Below are 16,365 nucleotides of genomic sequence, written 5' to 3' on the forward strand. Positions count from 1 at the left end.
GAGAGCTTTGTGTGGTGTCAAGGGACATGGGGATGGTGACAGCCACTGGTCAGGAGCAGGCAATGGGGAGGATGTAATGTTCAGCAAGGGTCTCACACTGTCAGGTGGTTGTAAATAGCAAATAATGTGTTTTTCAAAGTGTAAGTCATTGTATGTAAGTGTATGTGTATATAGATCTATATGTGCATGCATACACACCTTGACAGGGGCTGACGGGGTATTCTGGGAAGGATCCTTCCACACTGTTTTACTCTTCTTCAGACATCACCTTCTGGCCATCAGTAGAAACAGGATGCTGGGCTGCCGAGACTGCTGGTTTAACCTGATCCAGCCTTTTTTATCATGATACCAGCCCAACTAGGAAAGCTGGCAGGGAGGAGGGGACAAAAGTAAAGGAGACTGTCCTTTGGAAGGGAAAGCTCTGAGAGGGTCTCCAGTCGGGCACATGGGGTGATGGAGTTGCCTCCTGACATCTGCCATTCTCTTGGAGTTGGCTTTCGACAGGACAACCCTGCTTGACTTGTCTTGTTTGCCTTTGCCTGCGAGGGGTTTGAGGGGTGAGCCATGGGCACGAGCAGAACAGGGACCTGCCTCAAAGTGCTGCTTCTTTCACAGGTGGGAGCCTTTAGCTCCGAGTGATTTCACAGGCTTTTGGATCAGGGAGATGGAGATATTGACCTGCTGTCAATTGTGTGTAAAGAGCAAATGCTCCCAACAAAGTAATGAGGACACGTATGTGCCTTAGGCACCTGTTGGCCTGGTTAAACACAGCACATAGCTGGGTGCCTCTGGTTCAACATTACCTCTGTAGCTGGTGGTTCTGGTAGGAAGGTTTAATAATTCATTCCATATGTTTCAGTGGCAATAAATAGATCTGTTTCTGAAATGGAAATGGGATGTGGCTTCAGTAAAGGTTTGAAAGCTGCACAGGGAGTTTTAATAGCCCTTTTCTACTTCCCTCTAAAGAAGATGCGAGTCATGTATTGTGTGCTTGCCTTTTTCAGATGGGACATTGAAGACTAAACTTTTTCTCTGTATGAATGTTAAAAAACCCCTGGTACTCTTGCAGTTCCCAGTGCTGAAGTCTATTTCTATTCAGTGAGGCAATTATGTTCTGGCTTGAATTTCAACTTACACTGCTTTCCTGGCCTGAAGCCTGTAAGACTGGGCTTTGTCCTCAGGTGTTTGGCACTTTTTTCTTTTCTTCCCTGCTGGCTGACATGTGGGCTGAGTTGGCTTTCAACATCCATGCAGAAGTAGTTGCATTTTTTGATGCTCTTGATGTGGAGAACCTAAACTGACTAACAGACTTGTGAGTAAGTCCATGCTTAATACCCTGTGCTGCAGTTTTAGGATGCTTGTTTTTCTAAAGTGCCTTTTAATCAAACTTTCTACTCCATTTTTGTTCCTGTTTTTAGCATTAAGCAGAGTTCCCGTTCCTCTGAGGCAGCTGAAGATGAAAAGGACCAGCGTACAGTGACAGTCAATCCCTCTCACATGAGAAAGGCTTTCAAGGTCATGAATGAATTACGGAGGTACACTTTTGACTTACTGGGCACCCTCTCTGGTTTAGCAGAATTGTGCTGGTTGAGAGACATAGAAAATAGTCTGTGCCATCTTTGTTACAGCTAATGATTGCAGGTAGAGTATTGATCAACAAATAGGAAGCTAAAATAAAGTCCTTCTGTGGTGGGCTGGTCTCCCCAGTCTCAGACCTCTGTCTTCCCAAAAACATTACCTGAGCCACAGCCTTCATTCACAGATGATAATTCGTTTAGTCTTTTCCATTACTTACAGCAAATTCAGCTGTAAACTATGTTCTTAACTGAGGTAATGGTCTGAAACCCAATAATAGAACATTACAGACATTAAGACACCTACACATAATTACAGACCAAAGATTATTAATGTACTGTTCTTAGTCTCTTTGACTAGCAGCATCACTCAGTCTGGGCTTAGCACTCCAAAGTAAGGGGCAAAAAAAAAAAAAAAGCAAGTACTCAGGAAGAATGTCAGCTCTCTTCTTGCAAATTGAAAAATCCTGATATTAGTTAGAAGAGAACACCTTGGTCTTTACACAGTTGTGTGGGTACAGGGAGAACAGAGGCTGAAAAAATATCTCTGAACACAGCTTTGAAAACTGCTGTCATCACTTCAGCAGTGTGGTGGCAGTGGTTCAGCCTGAGTTGTTTCTCAGTTGCTGTTAACCCACAAACCACACAGAAGTTCAGTGAACATTTCTCTGACTAGTTCATTGGACTTACTCACCCTTCTAATTTTAAAAAGAATTCTTATGGAAAGTGTGTGTGTGATACACATGAATGTATGAGCTCCCTAGCTGTCGAGATGATGTGGTGAAAGCAGGTAACATCCTTTGCTCTTCCTGCACACTCCAAGTACTCAAAAGATGCTGTAAAAGCTACTTATTCTCCATGGATTAAGTAGTTTCCTAATATACAAGTTCTCTAGTGTGGAGAAAGATTGGAAATGTTTCCTTCCGCAGATATCTGACAGTGCTTCTCTGTTGCGTAGGAACAGAATATGGAAATATTGTAACAATTACATGAAGCAGGGTATGTTGTAATTTTTTTACTTATAACTGGCATCCTTCTGGTCCTTTCTTTGTACTGAAAGCAAAGGATCTGAAACTAAAGGCTTGTGCAGCTACATTCAGACATCTATTGTGCTACTATTATTCCTTTCTTAATTGAAGCATAGTGGGAATCAGTGGAGACAGACAATGTTTCTTGGTGCCTGTGGTTAGGTATCTTGGGCAATGCTGAACAGATAAAATGTAGTAGACTGAAAGCTGCCCTTAAGGACCTGTATAATGTTTTCATCTTCTGGCTACTCTTTTTTTTTTTGTTGGCTCCTGCTGCTGTTGTGGAATATGTGGTTTTCACATCTCTTCAATGTGCACTGAGCTTGGGATCTGTTCAGCTGTCAGCAATCAGTGTTAATAGATACCTTGAATAACAATTTCTCCCTTCACATGCATCCACAAATCTCATTCAGAGGGTCTAGAAAAGTCATGCTAAGTCTTTAGCCTATATACTATATAGAATCATGGAATTGTTTCGGTTGGAAAAGACCTCTAAGGTCATTGAGTCCAACCCTTAAACCAGCACTGCCAAGGCCACCACTAAATCATGTCCCTAAGTGCCACTTAGGCTTTTAGTTTGAAAATGTGGATGAAATTATTTTATGAGTGGTACTTTTGATGGCTGTAGCCCAAAGAGGAATTGAACAGAGCACCTTTTACATAAGCTAAAAGAAATGAGGAAGCTTCCATTAAGAGGCTCTTAGAGTTCCCCTCATTGCCCTTTCCCCTTCCAAACTGGGATGAATGTAGAGTACAGACTGCCCGTTTCTACTTTCTTCCTGTTTTCCAGCTGTAACCCTGCATTTCACAGCTGTTTTGTTCACATATTTCAATATATGGGGAAGAGACATACCTGGTCCATTAGAAGCTCTGTGTATATTTATTTGATAATGCAGTTTCCTAAAGACAAAGTTCAGTGTGGAGATAAGTATTTCCAAAGAGAAGACAACATCTAGATTTACAGACACTGATCCTTTTTCAGGCTTGACATTTGAAAAGAACACCCTTAGTTTGCATTTGTATGCTTAAGCATCTTAAACCAACTTATTGGGAGGCTGAGCACTCCTTGCTGTCGGCATCTTCGAAGCTCTGTGCAAACATTAACTAATGAATCCTCAAAGGACATACGTGGGGCAAGTAGAAAAGGTCACTCGTTAATGAAGTGGCTTTTCCAAAGCTCTACAATGAGTCAGTGGGGGAGCTTAGAAGGTTTCTTTTTTGGTTTCTGTCTGGAACCCTGTTCTTTATCCCAATGACTCTTAATCCCAGACTAATTCATGAGGTAAATGAAGTCCTCAGGCCCATGGATAAACTCCAGTGATTGATACCTCCTCTCTGGCAGATGGCTGAGGCATCTTCTGCACTTACCAGTGACAGGATCTATTTTGGTGGCCACATTCTTTAGTGACAAGCATGGAAGGAAGTACAGAAATCACTTCATTTTTCATTCTACCTTTTCCCTGTGGAAAGATGAAAGGGCTGCTGGTGTTCCCTTGCATGTCTATTTCTTGCCTTACAGACTTGCTAGAGCCTGGCCCCAGGTAGTGCCCAAATCTTTAAGCTCTTCTGCCCCTTCTCCAAGCCCTGCTTGTTTGAGAGGTGAAGGAGCCCCTTACCCTTCATTCTTGGGACAGCATGTATGCCTAGTTTGGCTTCCAGGTTTTTTTTCCTAGGAAAGCAGAACCACAGGCGGGGCTGCAGCCTCAGGAGGATCCAGCCTCTGCTTTGTAGGCAAACAGTGACAGGAGCTGGTAGCTGAAGGGTTAGAGGACCTTCCCCTGGGATTTGGCAGAAGCTCAGGTGCCATGTCTATAATAGCTGGTCTTCAATTTTTTTGGCCTGTATTGATGTAGCTTTTTGACCAGGAATTCTGAAATGATCTTTGTCTTTTCTGGTATTTTCCCAGCAAGCGGCTCCTCTGTGATGTGGTGATTGTGGCCGAAACCGTGGAGATGGAAGCTCACCGGGTGGTGCTTGCAGCCTGCAGCCCTTATTTCTGTGCCATGTTTACAGGTACTGCTTTTGACACCAGACTGTGCTTGGGCTGAACGGGCCATTGCAGTCCCCAGGCCTCAGGCTGTGTCTCTGTCAGGAGCTGCAGCACAGGCAGGAGAGGGTTTGCTTGAGAGAGAAGTGGTACCGATGGGTCTGCAGATTGCTGTACTTGGTGGATGATGCTGGCCATTCTTGACTAATTCCTGTGGGGTGGCTGTATGGCTGTGGGGTGAGTGGATAGCATGTGGGGCACTGTGAGGTTACTGTGGAGTTTGGCTCACTGCTTTATGGGTTAGTATTTTTTCACCTAACAAGACCTTGGATCATGAAAACATTGTCATCAAGCACGTGTTCAGTGCCCTAAATGTTCATGGTGCACATCAAAGAGGTTGCTGGCACAGGAGTTGTAGTTTCAAGGCTCAGTCCTGCTGATACTGATTTGGCAGTCACAGATGTTTAATCTCCCATGGCACTTCTTTCTGCTGCCTGAAATAACACCGTTGTTCTCTTGATCCCAGTGAGTTTTAGCAGCCCAGCTTTTTGACAGGGTGAGTTGCTGCAGTCCAATGTGTTTTGGTAAAGACAGAAAGGAAGAAGAGGACAAAATTCTTTCTCTGATCACCTGATTCCCAGAGCAGGTGCCCTTCAAAGGCTGTGCCCAGATGGGGCAGCAAAAAAAACCCAAAGAAAGCTAAGTCAATCCTGAAGGAGGGGAGTGAGCAGCTTATTTAAGTCATTCTAGTAAAATTAGTCTGGTCAGAAACTCCTTAGCTTCTTTCCTTTTCCTTGCCCTTATTTCCAGGATAGGAACTGACAAATACAAAGAAAATGATTGTACACCCCAGGGGATAGTTGTTACTGTCCCTGAGCTCCAACATAAATGAGGTTCAGGGGTTTTTCCCCTGTTTCATGTTCATTTGCTTGTGGTCTGGGCCTTTCTTCTTCCTTTTAAAAACCTTGAGATTAGACCTAGTTTAATTCACTTTGCTGGAAGCAGAACACAGCATTTCTCAGGGAAAAGCTTGTCATTTGTGAAGCTTTTTTCCCTTCTGTAATGGAGGTGGGGGGAAAACCTCCAGTGTAAAATGTGAGGAGAGATGTGACACTCCCCATGGTGGCTTTATCAGTGTGGTGGGCTAAGGTGGAGAGCATCTGTGTTCTCTGGGGCACTGGTGCTGCACCCTGAAGTTGGTAATGGCTGTGGTAGTGAGGCAGAGGAGCAAACACTGCTCAGAAGCAACTGTGTTTGAGGGCACCTCGAGCTCGACTTGTGATGCTTGTTCCTGATGAGAAGTTTAATAAAGAAAAGCTCTTGGAAAAACCCTCTGATCCTTAGAGGTCATCTGAGTGGGAAGGTGGTGGTGCAGGGCTGCTCATGTTTCCATGCAGGAATTCTCTGGGCCGTGTAATCCCTCACTCTCTGAGTTAAACAGTAATCAGCTAACCCGTCATGTGGCTGGCTCAGAGCTCCCCTGGGCTGGGTGACAGCCTTGGCAGCTGCCTGTCCCCTCCCCCTGACAAGTCCCCGGGGGCAGAGGGTCAGGCAAAGACCGGCTCTCCCTTTGCTTTCAGTCTAGCTATCCCCAAATTCCTAAGGTCTGGATCTCTCTCTTTCGAAGACAGAGCGTGTGATCTCCTTCCAGCTGCGTGGCAGTTCATTCCCTGCGAGGAGACAGTGTAAAATCACAGCTTCAGCACGAGCTGGTTGTTGTGACTTGGTTTTTTTGCACTGCACATCAGTGATGGAGCCAAGGGATCAGGTTCAGCTGCACTGTGGGGGCATTTGCAGGAGCTGCATATGCACACTGAATTCTTACTGGAGGGGTCCCCCAGCAGTGCTGGCAGCCACGAGTGAGTAGTGAGTGATCAGTGTGGAGCTGTGAACAGTGGGAACCACACTGAAACCCACAGCTCATCCACCTTTGCCCACCGCTTGCTCTGCAGGCTCTGTCCCTGTCGGCTGGGCCTGACTTTGGAGCCGTGGTTGACCTTGTGATGACCTTGTATCCTCTGGTTAGCCATTCCTCTTTGAAGTATTCCTGGAAAGTCTGGAAATGGGTAGGCACATTTTCCATTTGTAACTTCCACTGCTGAAGGAGAGATGGGACTCAGCCCTTCCTGAGTGTCCCTTTCCATACTGGCTTACTAGAGCATTTTGGATGCTGGTCCTTGTTGGCACTATTCTGTGGGGATGATTTGGGACAGTAATTTCTGTCTATTTAGAAGAAAACACAATCATGTTAGAAAGGGCAACAAATAGTTCAGTGACACTGCTAGGACTGCTCCTGTCAGATACCTTTGGAATTTTGGAAGTGCTGAAGGAGGAAGCAGAAACCACCCTTGCAGGTCTTGTGTGCTGCTTCAAAGCACTCACCCCATGTGTGAGAGGCTGTGGTTTTGTTATCCAATGCACTCGTATTCTCCCTCAGCACATCTGTGACTTAGGAAACAGCCAAAGCTGTGGCTGTACACTGGAAAGCCTCTCTGGAGTGCAGCATTCAGGAGGCAGGGCAGGCTGCTGTGCTGGGTAAACACAGTGCCATGGGCTGCTGCAGTTTTGAGTGTAGTTTGTCTTGTGACAAAACAGAGCTCTGCTCTCTGCTTGCCTTCATGAGCAGAGGGGAGTGGAAAAGGCACTGCTGGGTGTTGAATGTGGTGCAGGAAAGGCAATGCCTTCATGGGGGGCTGCAGACTGTCCCCTAAAGAGGATCTGTTCAGAGCCACCCTGCCTGTTTTGCCTGCCTTTGCTCCCTCACACCTCGTCCCTTGTGTCTGCTTGGCTGCAGTGGTGCAGGGACGGGATCTGTGCAGTGCCTCCTGCAAGGCAGCCCTTCCCACCACAGTCCTTATGAGAGATAATGCCAGTGCTTTGAATTATTCTGTAATTAAGGTATCAGGTGGGGCTCAAGTCTGGCTTTATAAAAGACACCCTAGGAGCTGGGTTTTGTGGGGTTTAAGGTGTAGGGTTTCTTTTCTAGAGAGATGTGAGATGAGATGCCCTCAATGGTCCATCACTCAGCTGCCCACAGCGCTGCTCCAGAGGCTTGCCCTGGGTCTGTGCTTGGAGGAAGGGGCAGCCTGGTGCCTGCTCCTGGTCTGCACCAATCCTGCCTTGGTTCACTTGTGGTGTCTCCCGGTTCTTCCCCATTCCCCAGCACTAGAGACTTGTCCACCCTGTGACGAGTGGGAAGGACTCGATCATGCCGAGTCAGATCCCATCCAACCGTGGGCACAGCACAGGAGACTCCCCTCCTGGGGTGCCTGGGCTGGTCCCAGAGCAGAGGCAGTGGAGGCTGTTAGTATGCAGGGCTGGCAGCTTGCTGGTGGGCGGGGAAGCCCACACAGCTTTTATTTTTGTTGCCTGTGTCACATGGATGCCACGACGACAGATGATGTTATTGGATTGGTCCCCCCAAGCTATTTCTGCATCGATCTCTGGGTGTGTGTGGCTGAGCCCCTCCTTGCATTGAGGGTCCTGCAGGGCTCTGGGCTCCCCATGCAGGGGGTTTGGTGGGTGCTCTTTACAGGCACCTCCAGCACCACAGGGCTGATGGGGACTGGTCTGTTCTCAGAAGCACCCTCTCATCTCTGGAGATGTTTGGGGTTTTTTGAGGGGAGGAAGTGTGTGAAGATGACATTTTGTCAATTAAAAAGTCCTACCTGCTTTGAAGGCCTCCCAAATGTAGGTCATTTATCCCTTTGTACTGGTGCATTTGTATTCATGGACTTCTCTGAATAACATCTTATTATTCAGTTTGAAAAATTGAATTTGGGGCAAATATTATTTCAGTTCTTGGGATGTTGTTGACTGTTCTAACACTCATGGTCCCACCCCACTCCTATTATTTGCCTCCTTATTCACATAAGGAAAGTCAGCAAAGTTCAATTAGCAGGATCCAGGTTTTGCTCAAGCTTGGATCCTGTTTAGCATCTGACTCTGTGCTCTGCACTTACTGTGCCCAGCCACGTCTGGTGGAACGCTGCACGGAGATGTAGGTTGTAATTACTTCTGTAGGCTGCAGGAAATATTTTTCCACTTAATCCCACAGCGGTACTGAGTCACCAGATTTCCAAGAGTAGTGATTATTCATCCCCAGGTTTAAGAATTGACATTTCTTCATGCTCTCTTTGTTTAGCTTTATTTTTCCACTTATCATTTTCTTTCCGCTTGGGAGTTTGTTCTTTCTTTTCTGTGGAGATCCTGGTGATTAAATCCTGGGTGAAGTCACCATGTATGGGGATGCTGGAAGGACTGTGGAGTCCTTTCTCCTCCCTGCAGCATGTTTTTGTTCCTCTGACGTGCTCCTGTTACCTGGGGGGTGAGGAGGTGTGCATAAAGCTGTGGGTCATGAATAGGCTCTTACACAGCTAAGGGACTTTAGTTGTATTTTCAGGGAGGAAATTATTGCACTAGTTCCACATGCTTTTGAGTTATGGATTTAGAGAAAGGGTACAGTTTGGATCCAAAGGTGTGAGGTTGGGAAGGTGAGAGATGAGAACTGCATCTTTCTGTGTGGATGCTTTGCGCAAGGTGCAAGTGATGGATGGGTTACAGCAGGGTAATTTAGGAGAGAAGCTTGCTGCATGCTGGGTGTAACTGCTGCCCTGTGTGCTTATTTTCCTGACTAGGTTTCAGCTTCTTTCTAAAGAAAAAGAATAACACGGCATTGTTTTTAATGTAGGGTATACCACAAAATAGCCTAATGTAGCTGTTGCAACATACTCATTCTATCTATATGTATATGTATTTAAAAAAATGTAAATATATTTTTAATAAATATATATAAAAATATATTTTTCAAAGACCTTCCTAAGACATGTCCACAGTCTCTTTGAGGCTGTCCCTGTACTGAGACATGATTGACAGGCATACTGGGGTTTTTTAGCTCCTATGTTTGAATGCAGGTGAACCATTGTCGGGGTCCCTGGCCCCTGGTCAGCCTCGTTCCCATTGGTTGGTTTGTGTTCCCCTGCGCGGGCAGAAGGACCCTCGGGTCCCGTGATTGCAGCAGTTCCTCAGCAGATCCCGGCCATGCAGCTGGAGAAATAAACATCTCTGAAACATCTAGCAAGAATCAGTCCGTATATATTTCTTTTCCACGGGCCTCGTTGTCTGATACGCGTGTTAAAGTATCCGCACTGTAACAAATGGTGGGTAATGCGGGCAGAATGATCCCCAATCCCTAAGGACAGCAACTGATTTGTGAGTAAACTCTGGATTTCTCTTCTTGTTTTTGTTTTGCTGTTCCATCTCTAAACTATGGAGGAACTGTGGAAAGACTCTTGGCTCTCAGAGCCGCATATGGACATTTATCTTAAACTTGAAAAGGTTCTTGAACAACGATTTGTAAATTTTAGCTTAACTCAAGCTCAAAAGGAACTGAAACACTTCCTGGCATGGTTGTTTAAGAACTTTTTCTGTGTTTCTTGGGATTTAATACTTACCAAAGACTTTTGGACACAGTTAATTTCTGAGTCAAAATATATGCTGATGGAAGAATATTTTCATGAATATTATTTAATTACCAAGACTGTTGAGCAATGTCAGCTGTGTCCTTGCAAAGTTAAAACTGCTTCAGGGACCGTGCGACCCAGGCCACGTGGACCGAGCGCTCTGCGAGCAGCAGCGAGGCAGTTCCCACGTGCGGGCAGAGTGACACGAGCCTCAGTGTCGGCAGTGGAGTGAGGTGTGGCGGGAGCCTGCCCGGCCCCGCACAGCGCGTGGTGGAGCGAGCCCTGTGAGAGGAGCGGCACGTGGGCGACGGCTGGCGGCAGTGGAGCGGAGCCGCGCCTACCCGAAACGCGCGCTAGAGCAGGGCATGGGGGGGTCGTCGCTCGGGGGCCCGGCCGAGACGTGGGTGCAGCCCCAGGCAGCCGCAGCGCAGCTGAGAGCAGAAGTGGCGGCACGCGGGGAGCTGAGCGGTGCGGCCCGGCCTGGCCCGCATGGCCCCGAATGCGACCCCGGGAAGAGCGTGCAGGCACCAGCAGCTCCGATGGCCCCAGCAGCCCTGGCAGTTCCAACATGGAAGCGAGCGAAGACAAAAGAGAAAGCAAAAACACAGTGAGACAGAAAACAGAAGCCACTCAGAAAAAGGAAAAAATCACCCTAGCTAAGGTTTTAGGAATAGTAAAATGGTATAATGTTAAACAAAATTATGGTTTTATAACGAGATGTGACAACCAGCAAGACATATTCACTCATAGAACTGCTACTAAAAAGCATAACCCTGAAAAATGCATCCCAAACTTGGGAGATGGAGAAGTAGTAGAGTTCAAAATTGTGCAAGGTAGAAAAGGGTTACAAGCAGCAGAGGTCACCGGGCCTGATGGTGTTTCTGTGAAAGGCAGTATATATGCTAAAAATCGTAGTCATGTTAGACAGTATCTCCATTATGAGCCCCCCCTACAGTCTCCCTTTCCTAATCCCACCTTTCCCTTTTATCCTATATCCTGTTACCCCCAGTGTATTCCCAATCAGTTTTTTCACCCATGGTTTCCCTCACAAAACCATGCCTTTGCCAATTGTTTCCCCAAAAATCCCTTTCCAATGCTGAGTGGGGGATAAAGAAGGGGAGGGAAGAAATTAACTATTGTTGTTTAGAGTTCCAACAGGTACAAATGTAAGAAACCCTCTCCTGCCTCAGTTTCCCCACAAAGCATGCTCAGAGAGTCGTGTCTCCCTTCTGTCAGCCTTAAGATGTTCCGGAGAATCTGTTTGGACACTTAAAGACTCAGGAGGGTGGCTTGTTTTGTTTTGAAACTGTTCTTGTTATGTTTATCCAGTTGTTTTCATTCTCCTTTTATTAAAATAAAACGGGTGAGGTGTTGGGGTCCCTCCCCCGCCGTGTAGCCCTGGGAGAGGGGCCCTGAGGGCACAGACACGGGGCTTCCCTGCCCCTGCTCAGCCTCGTTCCCATGGGTTGGTTTGTGTTCCCTGCGCGGGCAGAAGGACCCTTGGTCCCGTGACTGGAACAGTTCCTGAGCAGAGCCCCGGCCATGCGGGTGGAGAAATAAACACCTCTGAAACATCTAGCAAGAATCCGTCCATATATATTTCTTTTCCACAGGCCTCATTGTCTGATACACGTGTTACAGTATCCCCACTGTAACGAACCATGGCAGGTTCTTTTCTGTCAAGAAGTTGAGTTTGTTGCATTTATTGATTTATGTTGTTTTACACTAGTGTCCTCAATCTTCAGTCGTTTTTTAGGTGGCATTAGGAGGCTTTTGGGAATCTCACTGGTGGCTCTTCAGTGGTGAGGGATAGTGCCAAGCAGTCCTGTAGTCAGACAGCAGGAGCACGTGCTGGATGTGTGGGGAGCAAGGTTCTGCAGAGCAAACTGTAACTATCCTTTTGAAATGAATTTCAGGAGACATGTCTGAAAGTAAGGCCAAGAAGATTGAGATAAAAGATGTCGATGGGCAGACCCTGAGGAAGCTGATTGATTACATCTACACCGCTGAGATCGAGGTCACGGAAGAGAATGTGCAGGTAGGTCTGGTTCAGCAGCTCCTGTGGAGAACCAAGTGAAAAGCTTGAAACTCAAAGGCACAGGTTCTTTGGGGGTGAGGGATCCTCAGGCTGCAGAAAGTAAAAGGTTGAGCTTGAAAAGAGCTACTTCCAGCCTCTGTTTAGTCTTGAGGCACTTCAGTGCTTTGCCTGTGCTTAAGTCATGTTGCATTTAGCTTTTGTGTGGAGCTCTTATAACGAGAGCAGGCATTTGCCTTCCAAGAAGCTGTGCTGACTTGTGGGTCAGTCTGTCGAAGGTCAGAATAGACTCAAACAAGCAGTGAGTCAAATGTTTTAAGGCCATGGCAGAGGAATGTGGCTGTTAGTTTTTAAATTCTTCTGGGTAGTTTGAGTTGTTTCACAGAGCTTTGAGTGGAATACATTGTTCAAATGAGGACATTCTTCCTTTTTTGTGTGTGTGCTCTGTCTTGAATTTCTGAGAGGTAAATATTTGTTCAGAAGTGGAAAGAGTAATTGAAAGGCAGCCTTCAAATAAAGCAGGGTGCTCAGGAAGAGAGTGTTTTGCGGTGTCACATGGCTGTGGCTGCTGGTAAAGCTCTTTCTTTGACTGTACTTGTATTTGTGGTAAGAAAAAGGCTCTGCACTTAGCCACTGATGTCTGGAAGGGATGCTGAGAGCTTTTGTATGGACATGCTTTTCGGTTGGTCTCTGTTTTTGTTTGCAAGTGGCAGTTTGAGCCTGTTGTCTTCCTCTCTTTGACTTGGACATTGCCAGGGGAACAAGTCTGTGTCCATGATGCTGGAGAGTTTTGTTGACCTAATTAACATGGAAAAATTAGACTGGTTCTGCTTGAAATGAGGTTCTTGCTGTGCGCTCTTCTGCTCCGACCCCTCAGAGAGAGGGTGGGTCCTTGTGACCTGTTGCTCCTCCCACAGGAGCTTGGACAAACCCCTGAGCTGGGTCCGCTTTGCAGTCCAACCCTTTGCCATCCTTCATGACCTAAATCTGTGGGGGCCTTTTCTTGCCCCTTCTGCCCTCCAGTTTTATAAATGTGGCTTTTTGGTGTGCTCTCAGCCTGGCAGTTGTCGCACTGGTAGGAGGGTGGAGCCTGGTTGCCCTGCAGTGAGGCTGAGAACCAGCGGTGAGGATACCTTCAAGGTGCCATTATGGCAAAGGTGCTGACACTCAAAGCCAGCCGTGGGTGGCTTGGCCTGGCTGTCTGCTGTGTCTTCACATCAGGGTCATCAGGAGCTGCCTTACAACATCACTCAGTGGGGGACTGGGGTGGAGCTCCTTGCACCTCTGGCATCTCCCATTGCTGGAGGAGAAACTACGTTTACACGCCCTCAGGCTGGTCCCTGTTTCTGTGGGAAATATGGAGGCTGTATCCACCTGCTTTCTGAAACGTGTGCTTTCCTTCCACGCTGCTGGGGGTTAGGTGGTCAGAAGCTCCCACTTGGCACGTGGGATGTGCAGAGCTTGGGATCCCATCTGCTGAGCCTGCCTTGGATGGGGCTTGGGGAGTGACCCCAGCTGCATTTCCAGGGGACTGTTTTGGTGCTCCAGCTGCACCTGGATGTGAGCAGTGCTGTGGGAGCTGGAACAGGCTGGAGAGGCAGCTCTGTCCTGCCCAGAAGGTCTGTGAAAACTCCAGGTGTTGCCTTTCTTGAGCAACTGGACAGCCATCTTTTTTTGTAAAACCTAATCAAAGCCTGCCTTCTGTGGCCCAGGGATTACAGGGAGTTAAAGTAGATCCCTGGCTATATTTTGGCTTTCATCTCTCAGACAGTAAGATAAAAAAATGTAAGTTTTGAATACTAAGTGTTTTTTCCTAATGCAGTAAAGCAGGTCCTTTTACTGCAGCATTTATTTCAGTATCCACTCTGTGATTAACTCTTCAGGCTAGAGGTAAATTAATTCCTAGGAGCGAAGAAATGAAGCTGATCTACTGCAAGATTAACTGACTAGTTTAAATTTTATTACATGTTTAAAGTGTTCATGTTGAAAATGTTTTATGGAATTTAATATAACTGTGTTATGAAACTAATAGAAAGAGAAATTTCCATCCTCTCTCTGGGTGTTTTACTCTGAACAAAATGCCATAAACAGGTTAATATTCATTTCCAGCCACAAGAAGAAAAGGTTACAGAAGTGAATGTTCTGTGATTTGTTGGAAAGTTTCACATGAAGTGAAGACTAAAACCAACAAAAATTAAGCTCCTTGTAGTCTCTAGTCAGAATTAGCTGTGTCAATGTTAGAAAGAAGTGAGCAGGTTACCACATTAGCATTACCACATCCCCCTGCTGCACAGGTGTTTTTGAGTCAGCCATCCATCCATCCATCCGTCCATCTGGAAGGACACCTCAGTAGTGCCTGTCTGTGCTGTTTCAGCAATGTTCCTTCGCAGCCTTGCTTGAGCACAGTGAGACTTTCTCTTTTCCCAGCAGGTATCTCCTGAGGTCTCCTATTTCCTTGTCACATGTTCTGATTCTCTAGCAGGGCAAGGGTACTTTTTTGAAGGGGTTCTTCAGACTTTCTCAGTAGCTGGAAGAAGCAATTTCTGGGTATAGGTGCCAGGTAATTTCATTTTAGAAGCTATGAAAAAAATAAGGTTGCTCAGTGGCATTAACTGAGCAGATGCAGCCAAGGTACCAAAACTTGTGAATAAATGAAAAGACACTATCTTGTCAGTGAGAAAGATAAGATGAGAGCAGGATAGAAATGAGAAAAAAGATGAGCAGCAAAGGTAGCATGGAGTGCAGTGAATGTTCCTAAGCGTGTTTGAATGCTGAGCAGTGCCCAGCCCTTCACAACAAGAAGCCTTTTTACAGGATTTTTGTTGTTTGTTTTCTAATAGAAACCTGTATTTTTTTTTTCTTTTGTAGGCCTGGTCTGGGCTCAGGAAGTGAGACTCCTTTTCTAAGCATGTTTTTCTGTAGCTGATTGTGCAGTGAAATGAGTGTCTTTTGTTTTGTTTTGTTTTGTTTTTTTCTGTAAGGAAGGATATGTATACAAGGGGCAAAGTCTGTACAGTCAGTTCCAGTCATCATCTGTGTAGTGAGTTTTGGGGGTGTTCATCTAATTTCTCCTCAAGATTATGTCCCAAATGTGCAGGCAAAGGGGATTTTCAGCTCACCCTGAGCCCATGTGTAGGGAATACTCTCTTCTAACCCTGCTGGGGTACATGGGTGAGAATCACCCCAACAAATGCAATCCTGCTTTACCTCTTGGAACTTCATTCTTAGAGTGGGGTTTCAAGGCAGTATAGGAGCAGCAACAGGAGGGCTCAGGGACAATGGATGATAGAGTTTTAGCTGTGAACATGCATTTGGGATTTAGCCTCCCACTTGTTTGGAAGGCATGACGCAGAGACAGAATTTCTGTCTTTATTGCAGTCATGTTGTAGTTTCAGGAAAATCCATCCTGGAATTTCTACACCTGCTGCTTTCTGTTGTTCTTCCTCTGTTGCATCCCACATCAAAGTTGGTTGTAAATTTTCATATGCATGATACAAGGATCTCATTCATTTGAAGGTAGAGCAGGATACATTTATTTAGAAGGAAGTTGTGTCATGCAGTTTCTGTAAAAGGAAGGAAAACTAAAGTGAGTGTCTCGGGGAACTTCACAGATGCTCAGGTGCAGCCCTGGGTTGATTTCAGTGGAAATCATAAACACACATCAGAGCACAGGGCCTGCTGCTCTTTACATGTGTGGGGTAGCTGGTGCTTTTAACATATCAATTACCTGAATTTTTCAGTTAGGTTTTGATTTTGCAGCTGAAGTGGTTACACTGCTGCCTGCTTTCCAACTTTCCTATCAAACCTGCGAGCTCAGAGTGATGGCAACAAAGTCCAGTGATAGGGAAGCTCTGCATGGTGTCCTTGAGCAGAGGTGAATGAAGAGATTTGGGAGCAGGCCTCTCCCTGTCCTAGGCAGTCCTGTGAAGACATCTGGACCTCTGGCTCTAGACAGTGAATACAGTCCCTCCTTAGTGTGTCCCAACCATCCTTACCTATGACACTTCATTACTTGCAGGCAGCCTGAGAACTGCCCTCCCAATTAAGAAAGTCATTATCATTCAGGTTGTAATGATTCCCTGGAAGAAGTCCTTATTAACCTGATTTCACTATTAAGTTCTTAGGAATGATGGGCCACAGACCACATGTGTGAGGTGTCCTTGTGTACTGCCACAGTTTGAGATATGGCTCATACACAGAGAATGAAATCTGAAATCAGCTGTCTGGAGGAGGTAGATATTGAAGCTGTCAGCTTTGCAGGCATAGTAATTGTCATAAA

At 46.1% G+C, this 16,365-nt stretch overlaps 1 protein-coding gene across 2 annotated transcripts in view; it reads left to right on the forward strand.

Annotated features, from left to right (window-relative positions):
* KLHL3 (kelch like family member 3) overlaps positions 1 to 16,365 on the forward strand; it is a 51,109-nt gene that overhangs the window by 6,242 nt on the left and 28,502 nt on the right. For both annotated transcript variants that reach the window (XM_032124518.1, XM_032124519.1), the window contains exons 2-4: positions 1,419 to 1,535; positions 4,509 to 4,615; positions 11,968 to 12,089. In XM_032124518.1, coding sequence (XP_031980409.1) covers positions 1,419 to 1,535; positions 4,509 to 4,615; positions 11,968 to 12,089 — 346 coding nt within the window. The remainder of the gene's footprint in view (positions 1 to 1,418; positions 1,536 to 4,508; positions 4,616 to 11,967; positions 12,090 to 16,365) is intronic.

This window comes from Corvus moneduloides, chromosome 15 (assembly GCF_009650955.1).
Source record: "Corvus moneduloides isolate bCorMon1 chromosome 15, bCorMon1.pri, whole genome shotgun sequence".
Classification (NCBI taxonomy): Eukaryota; Metazoa; Chordata; class Aves; order Passeriformes; family Corvidae; genus Corvus; species Corvus moneduloides.